This window comes from Trichosurus vulpecula, chromosome 5, assembly GCF_011100635.1.
Source record: "Trichosurus vulpecula isolate mTriVul1 chromosome 5, mTriVul1.pri, whole genome shotgun sequence".
Lineage (NCBI taxonomy): Eukaryota > Metazoa > Chordata > Mammalia > Diprotodontia > Phalangeridae > Trichosurus > Trichosurus vulpecula.
The window spans coordinates 101,706,622-101,723,255 of NC_050577.1; the positions used below are offsets into that span (position 1 = coordinate 101,706,622).

Consider the following 16,634-nt stretch of genomic DNA (forward strand, 5'->3'; position numbering starts at 1 on the left):
AGATGAGCATGAGTGAACAAAATGAAATTTTCTGAAAATTTACTGTGTCAAGTAACCAAGCACTATGGTAAGGGATGGGTACACAAATAAAAAAGGGAAGACAATTCTTGGAACTTACTTTTTAATTGAAGGAGAGAACATATATAGGAGAGAAGTGGCCAGGGAGGGGTATTTTGTTTTAGGAAATTACAAGGATTTTGGTGGAGCCATGAGCTTCTCTTTCTAGCAGCAAGTTAAGTATTGATTTGATTATGGGAATGAACTCAGAAGGCAGTAATGGGATGGAAGCTGGCAAGGCTCCTTCTGAGAAAATGGCAGGTAGGAAATGAAGTCTTTCTACAGTGAACCTAAATTTAGTAGGCTGCTGGAAAGCATTTGCTAATCAGGAATAGTGGGGGCCACAAGAAGGCAGTTCTGACAGGTGCGAGGGTACTTGTGATTGGACCCTGATTCCAAGACCGTATTTCCCTCTAGCTTCAAAACACTATCCTTGGCAGTTTTCCCCCAGCCCCAGGACGCTGTGCCCAGCAATTACTCATGAGTGGGCACCAGTGAAACACTTATCTCTCTCCCTGGTATTAGTAACAAACCACACCTGTAGGAATTGATAGTTTGAATGGGCTGGCTCATAAAGATATTCAGTACCCACCTGACTGTCTATACCAACTCCCTACCTCATTCTGTGCATCCTGGAATCCTCATTATGTGTATCTTTGCCCGAGACATATGTACCCTTCCTACACCTATTTTGTCAAACATGGCATTGATTGATAGTAGACTGGGCAATCCTCAGCCTTTCCTGACCCCTAGTTAACTTAGTGACATAGCAGTTCTAAAAACTACACCTCTCTGTGTGTCAGACCCCAGCTTTTCCTGGTGAACTCTGGCTAAAATGCCGTAAGAGCATGTTCAAGAACTGACCATGCCTTAACCACTCCCTAATCCCTCTCTGAATCACCTAATTAGCATACCTGCACATGTTTTACTATAGTTTTTTCCTATATAAACTTTAATTGTATTCCTTTAAGGTTTCAGGTTCCTTAAGAACTTTTGACCACTGGATAGCATAACAATAAACCTTCGCCAAATTGACTTAAAGATTCCTTGAGTCCACGAAGTCATTCCAGATGATGGTGCCCTGTATTTTGGTCCTGGGGGATGTCCCTGAACCCCTCAAAACCACATCAGTTCCTTAAGCAAAAAGAATTAAGTCCCCTGGGTATGGTCCTTGGTTAGGGAGTGAGCTTTAGAGGGCAAGTCCAATTGTAAGCTCATCTTTACAATTTAAAAAAAACAGATGTTGGGGCAGCTAGGTGGTGCAGTGAGTAGAGCACTGGCCCTGGTATCAGGAGGACCTGAGTTCAAATTCAGCCGCAGACACTTGACACACTTACTAGCTGTGTGACCTTCGGCAAGTCACTTAACCCCAATTGCCCTTCCTTTCTCCCTCCCAAAACAAACAAACAAAACAAAACAAAAAGAACAGATGTTGTGGCTCCTGCTGAAAATTGGTTCATTCTGTAGATGGGCAATCAGGTCTACAAATGTGGAATCACTCCCACTTGACACCAATTACCTATTTTTCTTTTCCCCTTCAGGTTATTCATCACTGCTCTGCTTCTTCTTCCTCCTCCTCCTCCAACTACTACTACTGGCACTTCTCTCCTTTAAAACAGGGACTTTGCCTAGTTTATGCCATGAGAACCTTGTGGAACATCACTTTAAGCTCCATCTGTATGTGACAATTGTATGACAGCTCCAAGTTCATTTACTTACAGATCTAGCATGAAACAAGATTAATAAAAATGTCATTTATTATTTTTTTAAAAAATATTCCTAGCTCAGAAAAGTAGTTTATTCACAGAGGGGGACTCTTCATTAAAGCTGGGTAATTTAAATTTCTGTTTCCATAATGACAAGCACTAGATAGGGAAAGTCTAGGAATGCTTTCACCAAACAGCAGCCACATGCTGACTTGTGAAAAAACATTTCATGTTTTTTGAAAAACATCATTTCAAGAAGTAGAGAAGGGGGAAAAAAGGAGGAAGAAGTGGTTGAAATCTAGGATTCTCTGGTACAGGTCTTTGCAGCTTCTGTTGTGCGGAGATGTGCATATGTTTTAACATATTTTATGTCCCAGCTTCTTTCTGTCATGGAGGTAGGAACTGGATTTGTCAGAAGCTGGTACACTTGGGTAATTAGCCCAAAGCGCCCTGTATGTACATCTGGTTTCTGACTTTGGTTAATCTGCTGCAGGTGTCACTGTGCGTTGTGTGAATTTGGGAATCCAGTGGCCTTCTCTGTGATGATCTTGCCTTCAGCAATATAATGAAATTTGTGTGTGAAGTTTGCATATGCTAAGAGCTTTCAAAATGCTTTGTTCCTAACAGGAAAGTCAAGAGGAAGAGTTGTATTTGGGTGAGGTAGGCAGGTGAGGGAGTTTATATCAGAATATTTAAATATTTAAAGCTGAAAAAGTACTTTAGGACTTGCTCAGCCTGCTCATAGGACAAATAATTAACCTGAAGCTCAAAGCAGTGATGTGGTGATCAGTGATGGATCTCCCAGGTAGTAAATAGCAGAGAACAAAGATTCAAATTCATGACCTCTGTCATTGAGAGCCAGTGGTTTCACTGTGTTCATTTTTACAGGTGTTTATTTAGAGGCATTGGCACTTATACATTGTTATTCATATCAAAGGCCTGCTGTCTGTATACGAGTAATGTTCCATTGTTTTCTTCCACCTAAAACAGTATGTATCGTTCTCAGGTGGTGTGCTTGAGTGGTTTCTGTGGTAAGAGTTGATCCCTATGCTTGGGGGTATGGGAGACTGTCTTGAGTAACGTATAAAGTCAGTAACTAGCATACAGGTCATTAGAGCTAAGGTTCCAAAGGTGAAAGCACAATCTTTAATGGAAATAATGTGAAACTGGGATCAAAACATCCCTAAGGGGTTAGCAAAAGGTGGGGTCTAGAACCAATCTTCAGAGATGTAATTCAGGGTCACAAATAGGGAATGGGGTTATTAAGTCTGAACCCCACCCTCACAGATTGATAGTCTAGTTTACTGGACTCCTTTCATGGGTGTATGTCTGCTTTTCTGTTTTACCGCGTGGAAGTGGACCTATAAACCAATTTTCTCTGAATTTCCCTCAGCTATTGATACTGCCCTTACATCTCTCTGGCAATCGCCTTCTCTTTGGGATAGCTCACTCATAGTGTGGCAAAATGATTTTCATCGGTTTTGCAGAACTCAAGGAACATATTAAAATTTGATTTTAAAAAATATCATTCCACAGTTTCATTCTGTTTGCAGTATTGGAGGTAAACAAAGACAAATCCATCCTGGTTTTTCCTATATCTGGTTTATAATAATATTATGATTTTTGTCATTTCCTTAACACTAGTAATTAATAGAAGCCTGCAGTTTGGACCACTGTATAGCGTTTTAAGACCCACTGTAGTTGAAAGTACTTTATTTGAATTCTTACCCTACCAAATAGACATTTTAGCCTTCCTATGTTTACTTTTTGCTGAATCAGAGTTTGAATGTAAGGTTTTGGTTTCCTTTCTCTAGTAGAATTTATTATATGTTCCTGCAGTGCTTTGTACCCAAATTCAAAGCCTCTAGCTCTCCGAGATTGTGAGGGGCAGGAAAATCAAGCAATCAAACGTGTAGGAGTTTGCTCAGCCGCATGGACTTGGGAGAGGCAACACAATGAAACAAATTCATGCAAGAAAGATGAGTTGTTGAAGATTAAATTCAGCTCCTTAACACTTTTCTATTTCTATTGGATATTGTTCTCTCCCAGGCAAAGCTAGCCATAACTTTTAAGTGAAGTAAAAAAGTTTACATGGTATGGTATAGTATAGTATAGACCTCTTGCTGGAAAAGTACTTTTCCCATTAGCTCGGTTTGCTAAAGCTTGAAAACCCATATAAGAGTCATTGTTTTATTTTAAATTATTGCCTCCAACTAAAATACCAGTATCCTGATAAGTTATTTTCATCCAATTATGAATGAGTTTGTAAGAACCTTCAGTGCTGGTAAATTTTCATAGGCACACATCTTGTAGGAAAGGATGAGATTAGTGACTGGTAAAGGGAAAAAGTATAGATAGCTAAGCTCTACTGAGAAAAGGTCCACAAGATCAAGGAAAGAGGTATCTGAAGCTAAGCTTTACAGTCTTGTCTTGGGTTGTGGCATCATTCTGATCTAGTTTCTCCTTCTACTTGATTCAAATCAGCAACTGGTCTGTAACAGACAGTTTTAAAGCAGGGGTTTGCAAACTGGAGTCCATGAACTTAAAAAATATATGTAACTTGATAACTATATTTTAATATAATTGGTTTCTTTTGGAATCATAGATTTTTTTGTTTGTTTGTTTTCATTAAAAAAAAATTGTTCAAAGGAGGAACCAGTAGTCTACCAGATTGCCAAAGGGCTCCAACACAGGCACACACACACACACAATTAAGAACCTCTTTAGAGAATTGTCTGTAACTATGCCTACGGAAATTTACATAAGGTAGGATGAGAGTGGGCTTTGAGGCTGGCTTTGATGTCAAGCATAACTAGCTTTAAGTTCATCCTCTGATAAAGACGTGATGGGCAAATCTCAACTTCCCAGTATCTCCACACAGTTCTCCAAGATTATAAAATGTAAACACATTTCTAATCTTTATCAGTGTAGAGACTTTGAAATCACAGTTTTGAAGAACTATTAAAAATTTGAAAGGTAAATACATACTAGTAGACATAATAGAGATTCATGTATTCATTATTTGTGGTCATAGGTGGGTTTTCCTTGCGTAGTAGGGCAGAACAACTATAATTATTGCAAGGTATCCTCATTCTTCCAATTGACTTCCACCTATCCAATTTAGATGCTTTTTTGGAAAACATTAGTCGTTTCACTAACGAGATGTTGCATCATATTCTAATGCTTTTTACATTTACTAGGGGTTTTGTTGTTGTAGTTTTGATTTCTTCTCATCTATCAATGTTAAAGGATATAGTCACCATTCTATAGCCATCTGTCTTTACTGTGAGAACAGAACTTCCATTATCTGTGATTTGTAGTACTGTACTCAAAACTAAGTAAGAAGGTGGAGCATTCTTTGTTGAGATGGTTCACTATCTAGTGCTCTTCTGTTTCTTGTAGGAGTATCAGCATGAGTTCAATATTTAGTAGGCTTTTATCTTCCCTGCCTTGATGGCGATAGTAAATTCCAAGTCCACTTAGAACTAAGAACTGTGTGTGTGTGTGTGTGTGTGTGTGTGTGTGTGTGTGTGTGTGTGTTGACAGTTGGAAAGATGAAATTGACAATCCTTTAAAGGTGGCATATAATACTTTTAGAGCATAATATATTTTCTGAATGATGAGCAATTAATTCTCTTCTTGGTCACTATAGTGTAGGACAGAATCATAAATGAATGAGGCAGAATTTTAGCTAGAAACCTTTAAAAAGACCTTGAAGGGGTACAGGAACCTCTAAATCTAGCATGGATAGTTCTTAGTGTAATTTAAGAAACCATATGGATTTTTTTTTTGTCCTTGAAAACCCTTTGAATGGCAACTTTATATGGTAGGTATATTTAACTTTGCCTTACTCAGCTCTTCAGCTGAAACTATGGATTGTTTTAGTTCTGAATTAAAAATCTGAACTTCCATTATACTCAATGCCTCAGTGATGGGCATAGCATTAGGAGACATCATTTAAACATAATAAGTTGTCTGATTTCACTAGAGCTAAGTTGATGGCATTACTTTTTTGCATCTATATTTAAAAATATGTATACATGTTTGTGCACGTTCAAACATATAAACAAACATATCCCAGGATATACTACAAAATGTATTATGACATTTGGCATTAAAAAAACATGTCAACATGCATGAAATTAACAAAACCATAAGGACTTCATTTAAAGCAGTTATGCCCAAAGATACATAAAAATATACTGGCTTAAATACTAATGCAGTTTTTTTAGACAGAAAAAAATGAAGTAAAAGATTTTGATCACAAGGTTAAATGAGGGCGTAAGCTGGTGTTTCACTGAATTCTGCTATTTACTGGGGAATCTTGCAAAAATCACCTTCACTTAGTACCTTAGTTCCTCTATTCATGTGTGATGAGGTTTCCAAAAAATATGTTTAAAGGTCTTTTCAAGTGGAAGTTTCATTGCTATTTTTGAGTGAGCTTCACCATTCTCTTAAATAATTTTTCTGAATATTATAGTTGTTCCGTCATTTTGGGTTTTGAGGTTTTCTTGGCAAAGATATGGAAGCGGTTTGCCATTTCCTTCTCTAATTGCAAATATTATCACCATATTATTAATATTAAGCCATACTCATCTGTGTTATTGCTTCAGATATTTGTAAAGATTGTTGTTATACCTTTAGGGATAAATTGTTACAATCATAACAAATCATAGTAGGTCATAACAACATCACTGTGTGACTGAGGATCCTAAAATGAGATCCTGAAAACAGTGATATTTTTGGAGAACAGTGCTAGCACTGTAAGATAAAACAATATTATCATTACATTTTTTTAAATTTAATTTAAATTCATTTATTTAACATATTTGGTTTTCAGCATTGATTTTCACAACAGTTTGAATTACAAATTTTCTCCCCATTTCTACCCTCCCCCCCCCACTCCAAGATGGCTTATATTCTGGTTGCCCTGTTCCCCAGTCAGCCCTCCCCTCTATCACCCCCCTCCCCTCTCATCCCCTTTTCCCTTCCTTTCTTGTAGGGCAAGATAAATTTCTACGCCCCATTGCCTGTGTATCTTATTTCCTAGTTGCATGCAAAACTTTTTTTTTTGAACATCTGATTTTAAAACTTTGAGTTCCAAATTCTCTCCCCTCTTCCCTTCCCACCCACCCTCCCTAAGTAGTCGAGCAATTCAACCTAGGCCACACATGTATCATTATGTATAACCCTTCCACAATACTCATGTTGTGAAAGGCTAACTACATTTTGCTCCTTCCCAACCCATCCCGCTTTATTGAATTTTCTCCCTTGACCCTGTCCCCTTTCCAAAGTGTTTGTTTTGATTACCTCCACCCCCATCTGCCCTCCCCTCCATCATCCCCCCCACTTTTATTTTTTTTTTTATCTTCCTCCCTCTTCTTTCCTGTGGGGTGAGATACCCAACTGAGTATGTATGGTATTCCCCCTCAGGCCAAATCTGATGAGAGCAAGGTTCATTCATTCCCCCCTCACCTGCCCTCTCCCCTCCTCCCACAGAACTGCTTCCTCTTGCCACCTTTATGCGAGATAATCCACCCCATTCTATCTCTCCCTATCTCCCTCTCTCAGTATGTTGCTCTCTCATCCCTTAATTTCATTTTCTTTCTTTTAGATATCTTCCCTTCATCTTCAACTCACGCTGTGTCTGCTCTCTCTAAAAGAGAGAGCACATACATACATACACATACATACATATACACATAGATATATACATACATACACATTCACTTATATATATATATTTATATACACATAAACATATATGTATATGCATATTCCCTTCAACTACCCTAATACTGAGGTCTCATGAATCATACACATCATCTTTCCATGTAGGAATGTAAACAAAACAGTTCAACTTTAGTAAGTCCCTTACAATTTCCGTTTCTTGATTACCTTTTCATGCTTCTCTTGATTCTTGTGTTTGAAAGTCAAATTTTCTATTCAGTTCTGGTCTTTTCACTGAGAAAGCTTGAAAGTCCTCTATTTTATTGAAACTCCATATTTTGCCTTGGAACATGATACTCAGTTTTGCTGGGTAGGTGATTCTAGGTTTTAATCCTAGCTCCATTGACCTCCGGAATATCGCATTCCAAGCCCTTCAGTCTCTTAATGTAGAAGCTGCCAGATCTTGGGTTATTCTGATTGGGTTTCCACAATACTCAAATTGTTTCTTTCTGGCTGCTTCCAGTATTTTCTCCTTGATCTGGGAGCTCTGGAATTTTGCGACAATATTCCTAGGAGATTTCTTTTTGGGATCTATTTGAGGAGGCGATCGATGGATTCTTTCAATTTCTATTTTGCCCTGTGGCTGTAGAATATCAGGGCAGTTCTCCTTGATAATTTCTTGAAAGATGATATCTAGGCTCTTTTTTTGATCATGGCTTTCAGGTAGTCCAAGTAATTTTTAAATTATCTCTCCTGGATCTATTTTCCAGGTCAGTGGTTTTTCCAAGGAGATATTTCACATTGTCTTCCATTTTTTCATTCATTTGGTTCTGTTTTATAATATCCTGATTTCTCATAAAGTCACTAGCTTCCACTTGCTCCAATCTAATTTTTAAAGTAGTATTTTCTTCAGTGGTCTTTTGGACCTCCTTTTCCATTTGGCTAATTCTGCCTTTCAAGGCATTCTTCTCCTCATTGGCTTTTTGGAGCTCTTTTGCCATTTGAGTTAGTCTGTTTTTTAAGGTGTTGTTTTCTTCAGCGTATTTTTCAGTATTTTTTTGGGTCTCCTTTAGCAAGTCATTGACTTGTTTTTCATGGTTTTCTCGCATCCTTCTCATTTCTCTTCCCAATTTTTCCTCTACTTCTCTAACTTGCTTTTCCAACTCCTTTTTGAGTTCTTCTGTGGCCTGGGGCCAGTTCATGTTTTTCTTGGAGGCTTTTGTTGTAGGCTCTATGACTTTGTTGTCTTCTTTAGGCTGTATGTTTTGGTCTTCATTGTCACCAAAGAAAGAATCCAAAGTCTGAGACTGAATCTGGGCGTGTTTTCTCTGCCTGGCCATATTCCCAACCAACTAACTTGACCCTTGAGTTTTTCAGTGGGGTATGACTGCTTGTAGACTAATGAGTTCTATGTTCCACGTTTGGGGGGGAGGTGCCAGCTCTGTCAGACCCGCACTCCTCCTTCCCCAAGAACTCCCAGTCCAGGCTGGGCTTAGATCTTCAGCAGGCTGTTGCACTCCTGCTCTGATCCGCCACTTAACTCCTCCCACCAGGTGGGCCTGGAGCCGGAAGTAACAACAGCTGTAGCTGCCCCACCTCCGCTGTCCCCGGGGCTGGAAGCCGAACGTCGAACTCCTTCCACTTCCGCAGCTTTTCCCACTAACCTTCTCCGCAGTCTTTGGTGTTTGTGGGTCGAGGGGTCTGGTAACTGCCGCAGCTCACGTATTCAGGGCGCTAGGGGCCCCATCCGCCCGACTCCAAGTTTGATTGTTCCACGCCGCTCAGGCTGGGCTCTGCTCCACTCTGTTCCCAGCTCCCAGCTCCGTGTGGAATAGACCTCACCCAGAGACCATCCAGGCTGTCCTGGGCTGGAGCCCTGCTTCCCTCTGCTGTTCTGTGGGTTCTGCCCCATTACATTTTTTTTAATCACACTTTACCTTGTTAATGAAGATGAAACTTGTCACCAATCCTACCTCTTTTTCCATCATTTCTAATGTTTAGGGATGTGAACTTGTCTTAACTCCTGATCAAGACCACACTGATTTTACTAAATGCCTTCAAGTTCTCCAGAAGAAGATAGTGGAAAAGGACCTCCGGGTAAGACAAGTTTATCCTACTCTTTCCTTCTCAATGATGTACCAGGGGCTATTTCACTGAAATGAAATAGTTGTTTGCTAGAGTTCCCTATATTTTGACCTCTGGCCATAGTTCATTAAGAAACATTCACACTTAGCTCAAATGAAGCTTCCCAAGACATCTAGACAAATGATTTTACATCACCGTCTTTTTTTTTTTTTTTTGATAGGAGAATTTTTATTGATCTACAGTAATGAATTGCCTTGGATACCCAAGAGTGATTTGGGTTTGGCATCCTCACCAGTATACAGATATATTTTTAAAGCTTACATCTATTTAAAAAAAAACGAAACGAAACTAATTATGACCATTGATGCTTTTCAGTTGTTCAAATGGCATACGTTTGAGGTGAATAATGAAGTCATCTAGAAGCGTGATTCTGTTGTCAGTGCCATGCCTTCACATGCCAAGCTCTGATTGGCAGATGAATCTTTCCCTTACAAAGGGAAAGCCGCCAGAGAGAGTCAGAGAAAAAAAAGTAATTAAAGTAAGAAAATTCGTAAGAAGAGTAGAATAGGAACCCTAACAAAAAAATTCCCAGGATGGAAACTCATTTTGCATTGACTGTTATCTTCTATTGACTCATTTGAAGTTGTATATTGTACGCTCATGCTGTCATACTTCACTAAATAAGAACGTGTGCATACCCAACAGTAGTGGTTGAGGGAAACACTTCCTGTTTCTCCTCTCTGATCTCTTTGGTGAATTTATACTTCTCTGCAGTATCTCCAGTTAAGTCCTACATATTCCAATTCCTGCCTCTCTTCCTAGCATTTTCCCACTTTATTCCCCTGTATCTAAATGCTTTTCCAGACAAATAAGGCTATTAGCTATAATTTTATTCTGCCTTTTCCAGCCTCCATGTATTCTCACAAGCGGTACCTCAGGCCTTTAATATATACATTCAACTCCACTTTCAGCTCTTCCATGAAATTTTTCCATGCTGTTATAAGTGATCTTTCTCATCATATTTCTATAGCACTCTGAATGTTTCCTTTGTTCTTACTATAGTATACATATATCATTTTTCTTCGTTTATTTTTATCATCCCAGTTCCCTCCTTGAAATTCTTTGAAAGCATGTATTCTGTCATTTTTCCTTATTTGTAGCCGCAGAAACTAAATAAAATGCCTTGTACATAGTAGGTTTGCTGAATGCAGTTGAATCTAAGGCATTGGAAAAACATAAGTAATGATAAGATTATAAATCTAGCTATAGAAGGGACCTCAGAAACCATTTAGTCAATCTCCCCTCCTTTTACAAATGAGGAAACTCAGGCCCATTAACATTAAGTGATTGGCCCAAAATCATTAGAGGGATGGAGGATTTTAACCAGGGCATCTGAGTCCAGACAGTTGGTTTATGTTTTTGTTTGTTTTGTTTTGGATTTTCCTCCTCTACTGTCCTTCCACAATAGGAGAGAGTCTAGGTAAAAACATATTCCCTAAGGGGCGGAGCCAAGATGGTAGCTGGTGAGCAGGAACTAGTGTGACCTCCATACGGAGTCCCTCCAAAAACCTATAAAAAATGGCTCTGAACCAATTCTAGAATGGCAGAACCCACAAAACAGCAGAAGGAAGCAGGGCTCCAGCCCAGGACAGCCTGGATGGTCTCTGGGTGAGTTCTATCCCACACGGAGCTGGGAGCTGGGAACGGAGTGGAGCAGAACCCAGCCTGAACGCATGGACCATCCAGACCAGAAGCCAGGCGGAGGGGGCCCTAGCGCCCTGAATCAGTGAGCTGCGGCAGTTACCAGACTCCTTAACCCACAAACACCAAAGACTGCGGAGAAGGTTAGTGGGAAAAGCTGCGGGAGTAGAAGGAGTTCGCAGTTCGGCTTCCAGCCCCGGGGGCAGCGGAGGTGGGGCAGCTACAGCTGTTGTTACTTCCGGCTCCTGGCCCACCTGGTAGGAGGAATTAAGTGGCGGATCAGAGCAGGGGTGCACCCTGCTGAAGATCTAAGCCCAGTCCGGGTTGGGAGTTGGGGAAGGAGCAGTGCTGGTGTGGCAGAGCTGGCACCTCCCCCCCAAACGTGGAACATAGAACTCTCTAGTCTACAAGCAGTCATACCCCACTGAAAAACTCAAAGGTCAAGTTAGTTGGCTGGGAATATGTCCAGGCAGCGAAAATGCACCCAGATTCAGTCCCAAACTTTGGATTCTTTCTTTGGTGACAAAGAAGACCAAAACATACAGACTAAAGAAGACAATAAAGTGTAAGAGCCTACACCAACAGCCTCCAAGAAAAACATGAACCGGTCCCAGGTCATGGAAGAGCTCAAAAAGGATTTGGAAAAGCAAGTTAGAGAAGTAGAGGAAAAATTGGGAAGAGAAATGAGAAGGATGCGAGAAAACCATGAAAAACAAGTCAATGACTTGCTAAAGGAGACCCAAAAAAATACTGAAAAATACACTGAAGAAAACAACACCTTAAAAAATAGACTAACTCAAATGGCAAAAGAGCTCCAAAAAGCCAGTGAGGAGAAGAATGCCTTGAAAGGCAGAATTAGCCAAATGGAAAAGGAGGTCCAAAAGACCACTGAAGAAAATACTACTTTAAAAATTAGATTGGAGCAAGTGGAAGCTAGTGATTTTATGAGAAATCAAGACATTATAAAACAGAACCAAAGGAATGAAAAAATGGAAGAGAATGTGAAATATCTCCTTGGAAAAACCACTGACCTGGAAAATAGATCCAGGAGAGATAATTTAAAAATTATTGGACTACCTGAAAGCAATGATCAAAAAAAGAGCCTAGATATCTTCTTTCAAGAAATTATCAAGGAGAACTGCCCTGATATTCTAGAGCCATAGGGCAAAATAAAAATTGAAAGATTCCATCGATCGCCTCCTCAAATAGATCCCAAAAAGAAATCTCCTAGGAATATTGTCGCCAAATTCCAGAGCTCCCAGATCAAGGAGAAAATCCTGCAAGCAGCCAGAAAGAAACAATTTAAGTATTGTGGAAGCCCAATCAGAATAACCCAAGATCTGGCAGCCTCTACATTAAGAGATCGAAGGGCTTGGAATACGATATTCTGGAGGTCAATGGAGCTAGGATTAAAACCTAGAATCACCTACCCAGCAAAACTGAGTATCATGTTCCAAGGCAAAATATGGACTTTCAATAAAATAGAGGACTTTCAAGCTTTCTCAGTGAAAAGACCAGAACTGAATAGAAAATTTGACTTTCAAACACAAGAATCAAGAGAAGCATGAAAAGGTAATCAAGAAAAAGAACAAGAAAAAGAAATTGCATGGGACTTACTAAAGGTGAACTGTTTTGTTGACATTCCTACATGGAAAGATGATGTGTATGATTCATGAGACCTCAGTATTAGGGTAGCTGAAGGGAATATGCATACATATATGTTTATGTATATATATGGGTGAATGTGTATGTATGTGTGTGTATATATATATATATATATTATATATATATATATATATATATATATATAGAGAGAGAGAGAGAGAGAGAGAGAGAGAGAGAGAGAGAGAAGGAGGGAGAGAGGGAGAGAGCGGACACAGGGTGAGTTGAAGATGAAGGGAAGATATCTAAAAGAAATAAAATCAAATTAAGGGATGAGAGTGGAACATACTGAGAGAGGGTGATAAGGAGAGATAGAATGGGATGGCTTATCTACCATAAAGGTGGCAAGAGGAAGCAGTTCTGTGGGAGGAGGGGAGAGGGTGGATGAGGGGGGAATGAGTGAACATTGCTGTCATCAGATTTGGCCTAAGGAGGGAATACCATAAATACCCAATTGGGAATCTTACCCCACAGGAAAGAAGAGGGAAGAAGATTAAAAAAAAATGGGGGGATGATAGAGGGGAGGGCAGATGGGGGTGGAGGTAGTCAAAAACAACACTTTCGAAAGGGGACAGGTCAAGGGAGAAAATTCAATAAAGGGGGATGGGTTGGGAAGGAGCAAAATATAGTTAGTCTTTCACAACATGAGTATTGTGGAAGGGTTATACCTAGTGATACACATGTGGCCTATGTTGAATTGCTTGACTTCTTAGTGAGGGTGGGTGGGAAGGGAAGAGGGGAGAGAATTTGGAACTTAAAGTTTTAAAAACAGATGTTCAAAAACAAACAAAAATGTTTTTGCATGCAACAAGAAAATAAGATACACAGGCAATGGAGCGTAAAAATTTATCTTGCCCTACAAGAAAGGAAGGGAAAAGAGGATGGGAGGGGAGTGGGGTGATAGAGGGGAGCGCTGACTGGGGAACAGGGCAACCAGAATATAAGCCATCTTGGAGTGGGGGGGAGGGTAGAAATGGGGAGAAAATTTGTAATCCAAACTCTTGTGAAAATCAATGCTGAAAACTAAATATGTTAAATAAATTTGAAAAAAAAGAAAAAAAAAACATATTCCCTACTTCCCAGAAATGATTAGTATTGCATTCAATTTGGCATGATTATTACAAAGGATAATGAATAGGTGTTTTATAGCAAATATTTTATTAACACAACTATAGACTAACTGTAAATTCAGTTAGTGGAGATTGTTGGGGTCAAGACACTAGTTTTAGGGAAGACTTGATTCATCTTGTCTTTGAGCTGGGTTTAGAAGGATAGGTATTGAGTAAAGAAGCGAAGACATAGAGCAAGAAGTGATGGTGCAGTGGTAGGGATGAAGAATGTTCATTGTGTTAAAAGTATAAGAGGCATTTAAGAGAATAATGGGAAATAAAACTGGGAAGATAATTCAGACCATCTTTTGGGGGGTTTTGATGCCATCCTAAAAAGTTATATTTTGTTTTGTAAGCAGTGGGATTGGGGACTGAAGGTTATTGATGAACTGTGGAGTGAGGTCAGAAATATTCAGGAAGGTTTATCAGAAATCATCTCCCAGAGGAGAGATACTGGAGTGCGAGGCAACAATTTGGCTCTTGCAGTAATTTATGCAGGAAGCTCTTACAAATGTTTGATTCAGATGGGGCTCTAGTAGAGAATGTGCCTAATGAGGATATTTTGGAATTATAATGAGTTTGACTTGACAAGTGATCACATATGGGGACTAGGGGAGAAGGAAAAGTGAAAGCTTGCTAAACTTGCCCTCATGTTTACTTTTAATAAAAATCAGGAAGTTAAGAGTGGGCCAGATATTAGAGAAAATGAGATAAATTTGGTTTTGGTTTTATTGAATTTAAGTTGCCCATGGGTCATGTAGAGCTCAGGATAGAAGTTAAAAGCAAAGATTAACGTTGTAGATTCATCATTGTGTGACTATTAGATGAAAGAGATATTAACAGTTCTTTGGAGGAGGAGAAAAGGGAATAAATATTTAAATAATACCTACTGTGTGCTAAGCCCTATGCTGAGGGCTTTACAAATATGATCTCATTTGATCCTCATAACAACCCTTTGAAGTAGATATTGTTTTTATCCTCATTTTACAGCTGAGGAAACAGGCAAACAGGATAAGTGACTTGCCCAGGATATACAACTAGCTAGTGTCTGAAGCTGTTTTTGAACCCAGGTCTTCCTTACCCCTGGCCTATGGCTCTATCCACTGCATTACCTCACTATCTTCACCAGTATTTAGTCCAAGGATTCTTTAACTGGGGTCCATGAACTTCCAAGGGGCCACTGATAGATTTCAAGGGGTTTATTAATGTGGATGAGGAAAAAATATATACCCCTATTTTCATTGGCTTCTAACTTAAATTTAACATTTCCTTAAATAATGAAATGGAATGTAGTCCTTAGCCTTGACAAGATGCTGAAAGGGGTCCACAATGCCATAAAAATTAAGAAACCCAGATTTAGTTCTACCTTCTCATTTAACAAATGAAGATAGTGAGCCTGATAGAAATTAACTGTCTTGAGTTAATGTGAAATTTAAAACAGTAAACATTTATTAAACACCTATAATAGGCAAGACTAGATATCAAGTAGTTAAATCAATGGTATTTATTAAAAACATACTATTGGTCAGGTGCTATATTAAGCACTGGAGTTACAAAGAAAGGCAATAAAAATCACAGTCCCCCAAAAGCCCACATCTTAATGGGGGAACTAGATGTCCACAATTATGTATATCAAAAGACATATGGGATTAATCTAGGGTATCTCAGAGAGGCATTAGCAGTGGAGGAGAGGGGTACCAAGAACAGTCTTGTAGAATGTGGGATCTGAACTGAGTGATAAAGGAAATCAGGAAAGCCAAGAGACAGAGGCAAGGAGGGAAAACCTTTTTAATGAATATAGTCCCTGTCTTCAAGGAACTTACTTTCTCTTGGGGTTGGGAGAAGATACAACACCTACATAGTTCACTATAAACATAATTCAAGGAAGGAAAAAAAAAAGAACACTAGCAAATCAGGAGATGAGAAAAGTTTCTCTGCAAGAGATGACACGTGAGGTGAGGCATGAAAGAAGTGACAGATTCCCGAGAGGTGCATTCAAGCCTTGTGGGGTATCTTTTCAGAAGCACAAGGTAACCTTAAGTTGTCCAGTATAGCTGGAGTTCATGAAGTAAAGGGATGGGGAGTAAAATTTCGTAAGGGAAAGAGGCTATATCCAGATAGTGAGGGGCTTTAAATTCAAACTGAGAAGTTTGTATATTATCCAAGAAGTAATGGAAAGCTCTTCAAGGGTCGTGCCTCGATGAATGGCATGATCAGATTCATGCTTTGGGGATATTATGACTCTGTGGAGGTTGGATTTGTGATGTAACAGCCTGAAAGCTGGGATTCTAGTTAGGAAGGCCTTATAATAGTTTAGATGAGAGCTGGTGTGGGCTTGGAGAGAAATGATAATTAGTAACCATTATTGAAAGATCCTAGCTTTTTCCCTGTCCTGTTTCCTTGTTTGAAGCCCAACCTTTGAAGGACATTAATGACATATGCCAAAAATTTTAAATATGAAGAACAGTTTCTTCAAGTTGCTTCTTGTAACATTTGTGCTGTAAATAGCATCAGTTTTCAGTAAGGCTTTGACTAAAATTCCAAACAGAAAAACAATTCATTTTATTTTTTTTTCTTGCCACATTATCTTGTGTGTTTCTTGGACATCTGATGATTCTCAACTTTTGTTCTCTTACAAAATAGT

The 16,634-nt window shown here is 39.2% G+C and overlaps 1 protein-coding gene across 1 annotated transcript in view; it reads left to right on the plus strand.

Annotated features, from left to right (window-relative positions):
* The window catches only part of LOC118850966 (thiamin pyrophosphokinase 1-like), a 329,782-nt gene that overhangs the window by 104,501 nt on the left and 208,647 nt on the right, over positions 1-16,634 (plus strand). Inside the window, exon 4 of the mRNA XM_036760571.1 lies at positions 9,435-9,530. Within this exon, the coding sequence (XP_036616466.1) occupies positions 9,435-9,530 (96 nt within the window). The remainder of the gene's footprint in view (positions 1-9,434; positions 9,531-16,634) is intronic.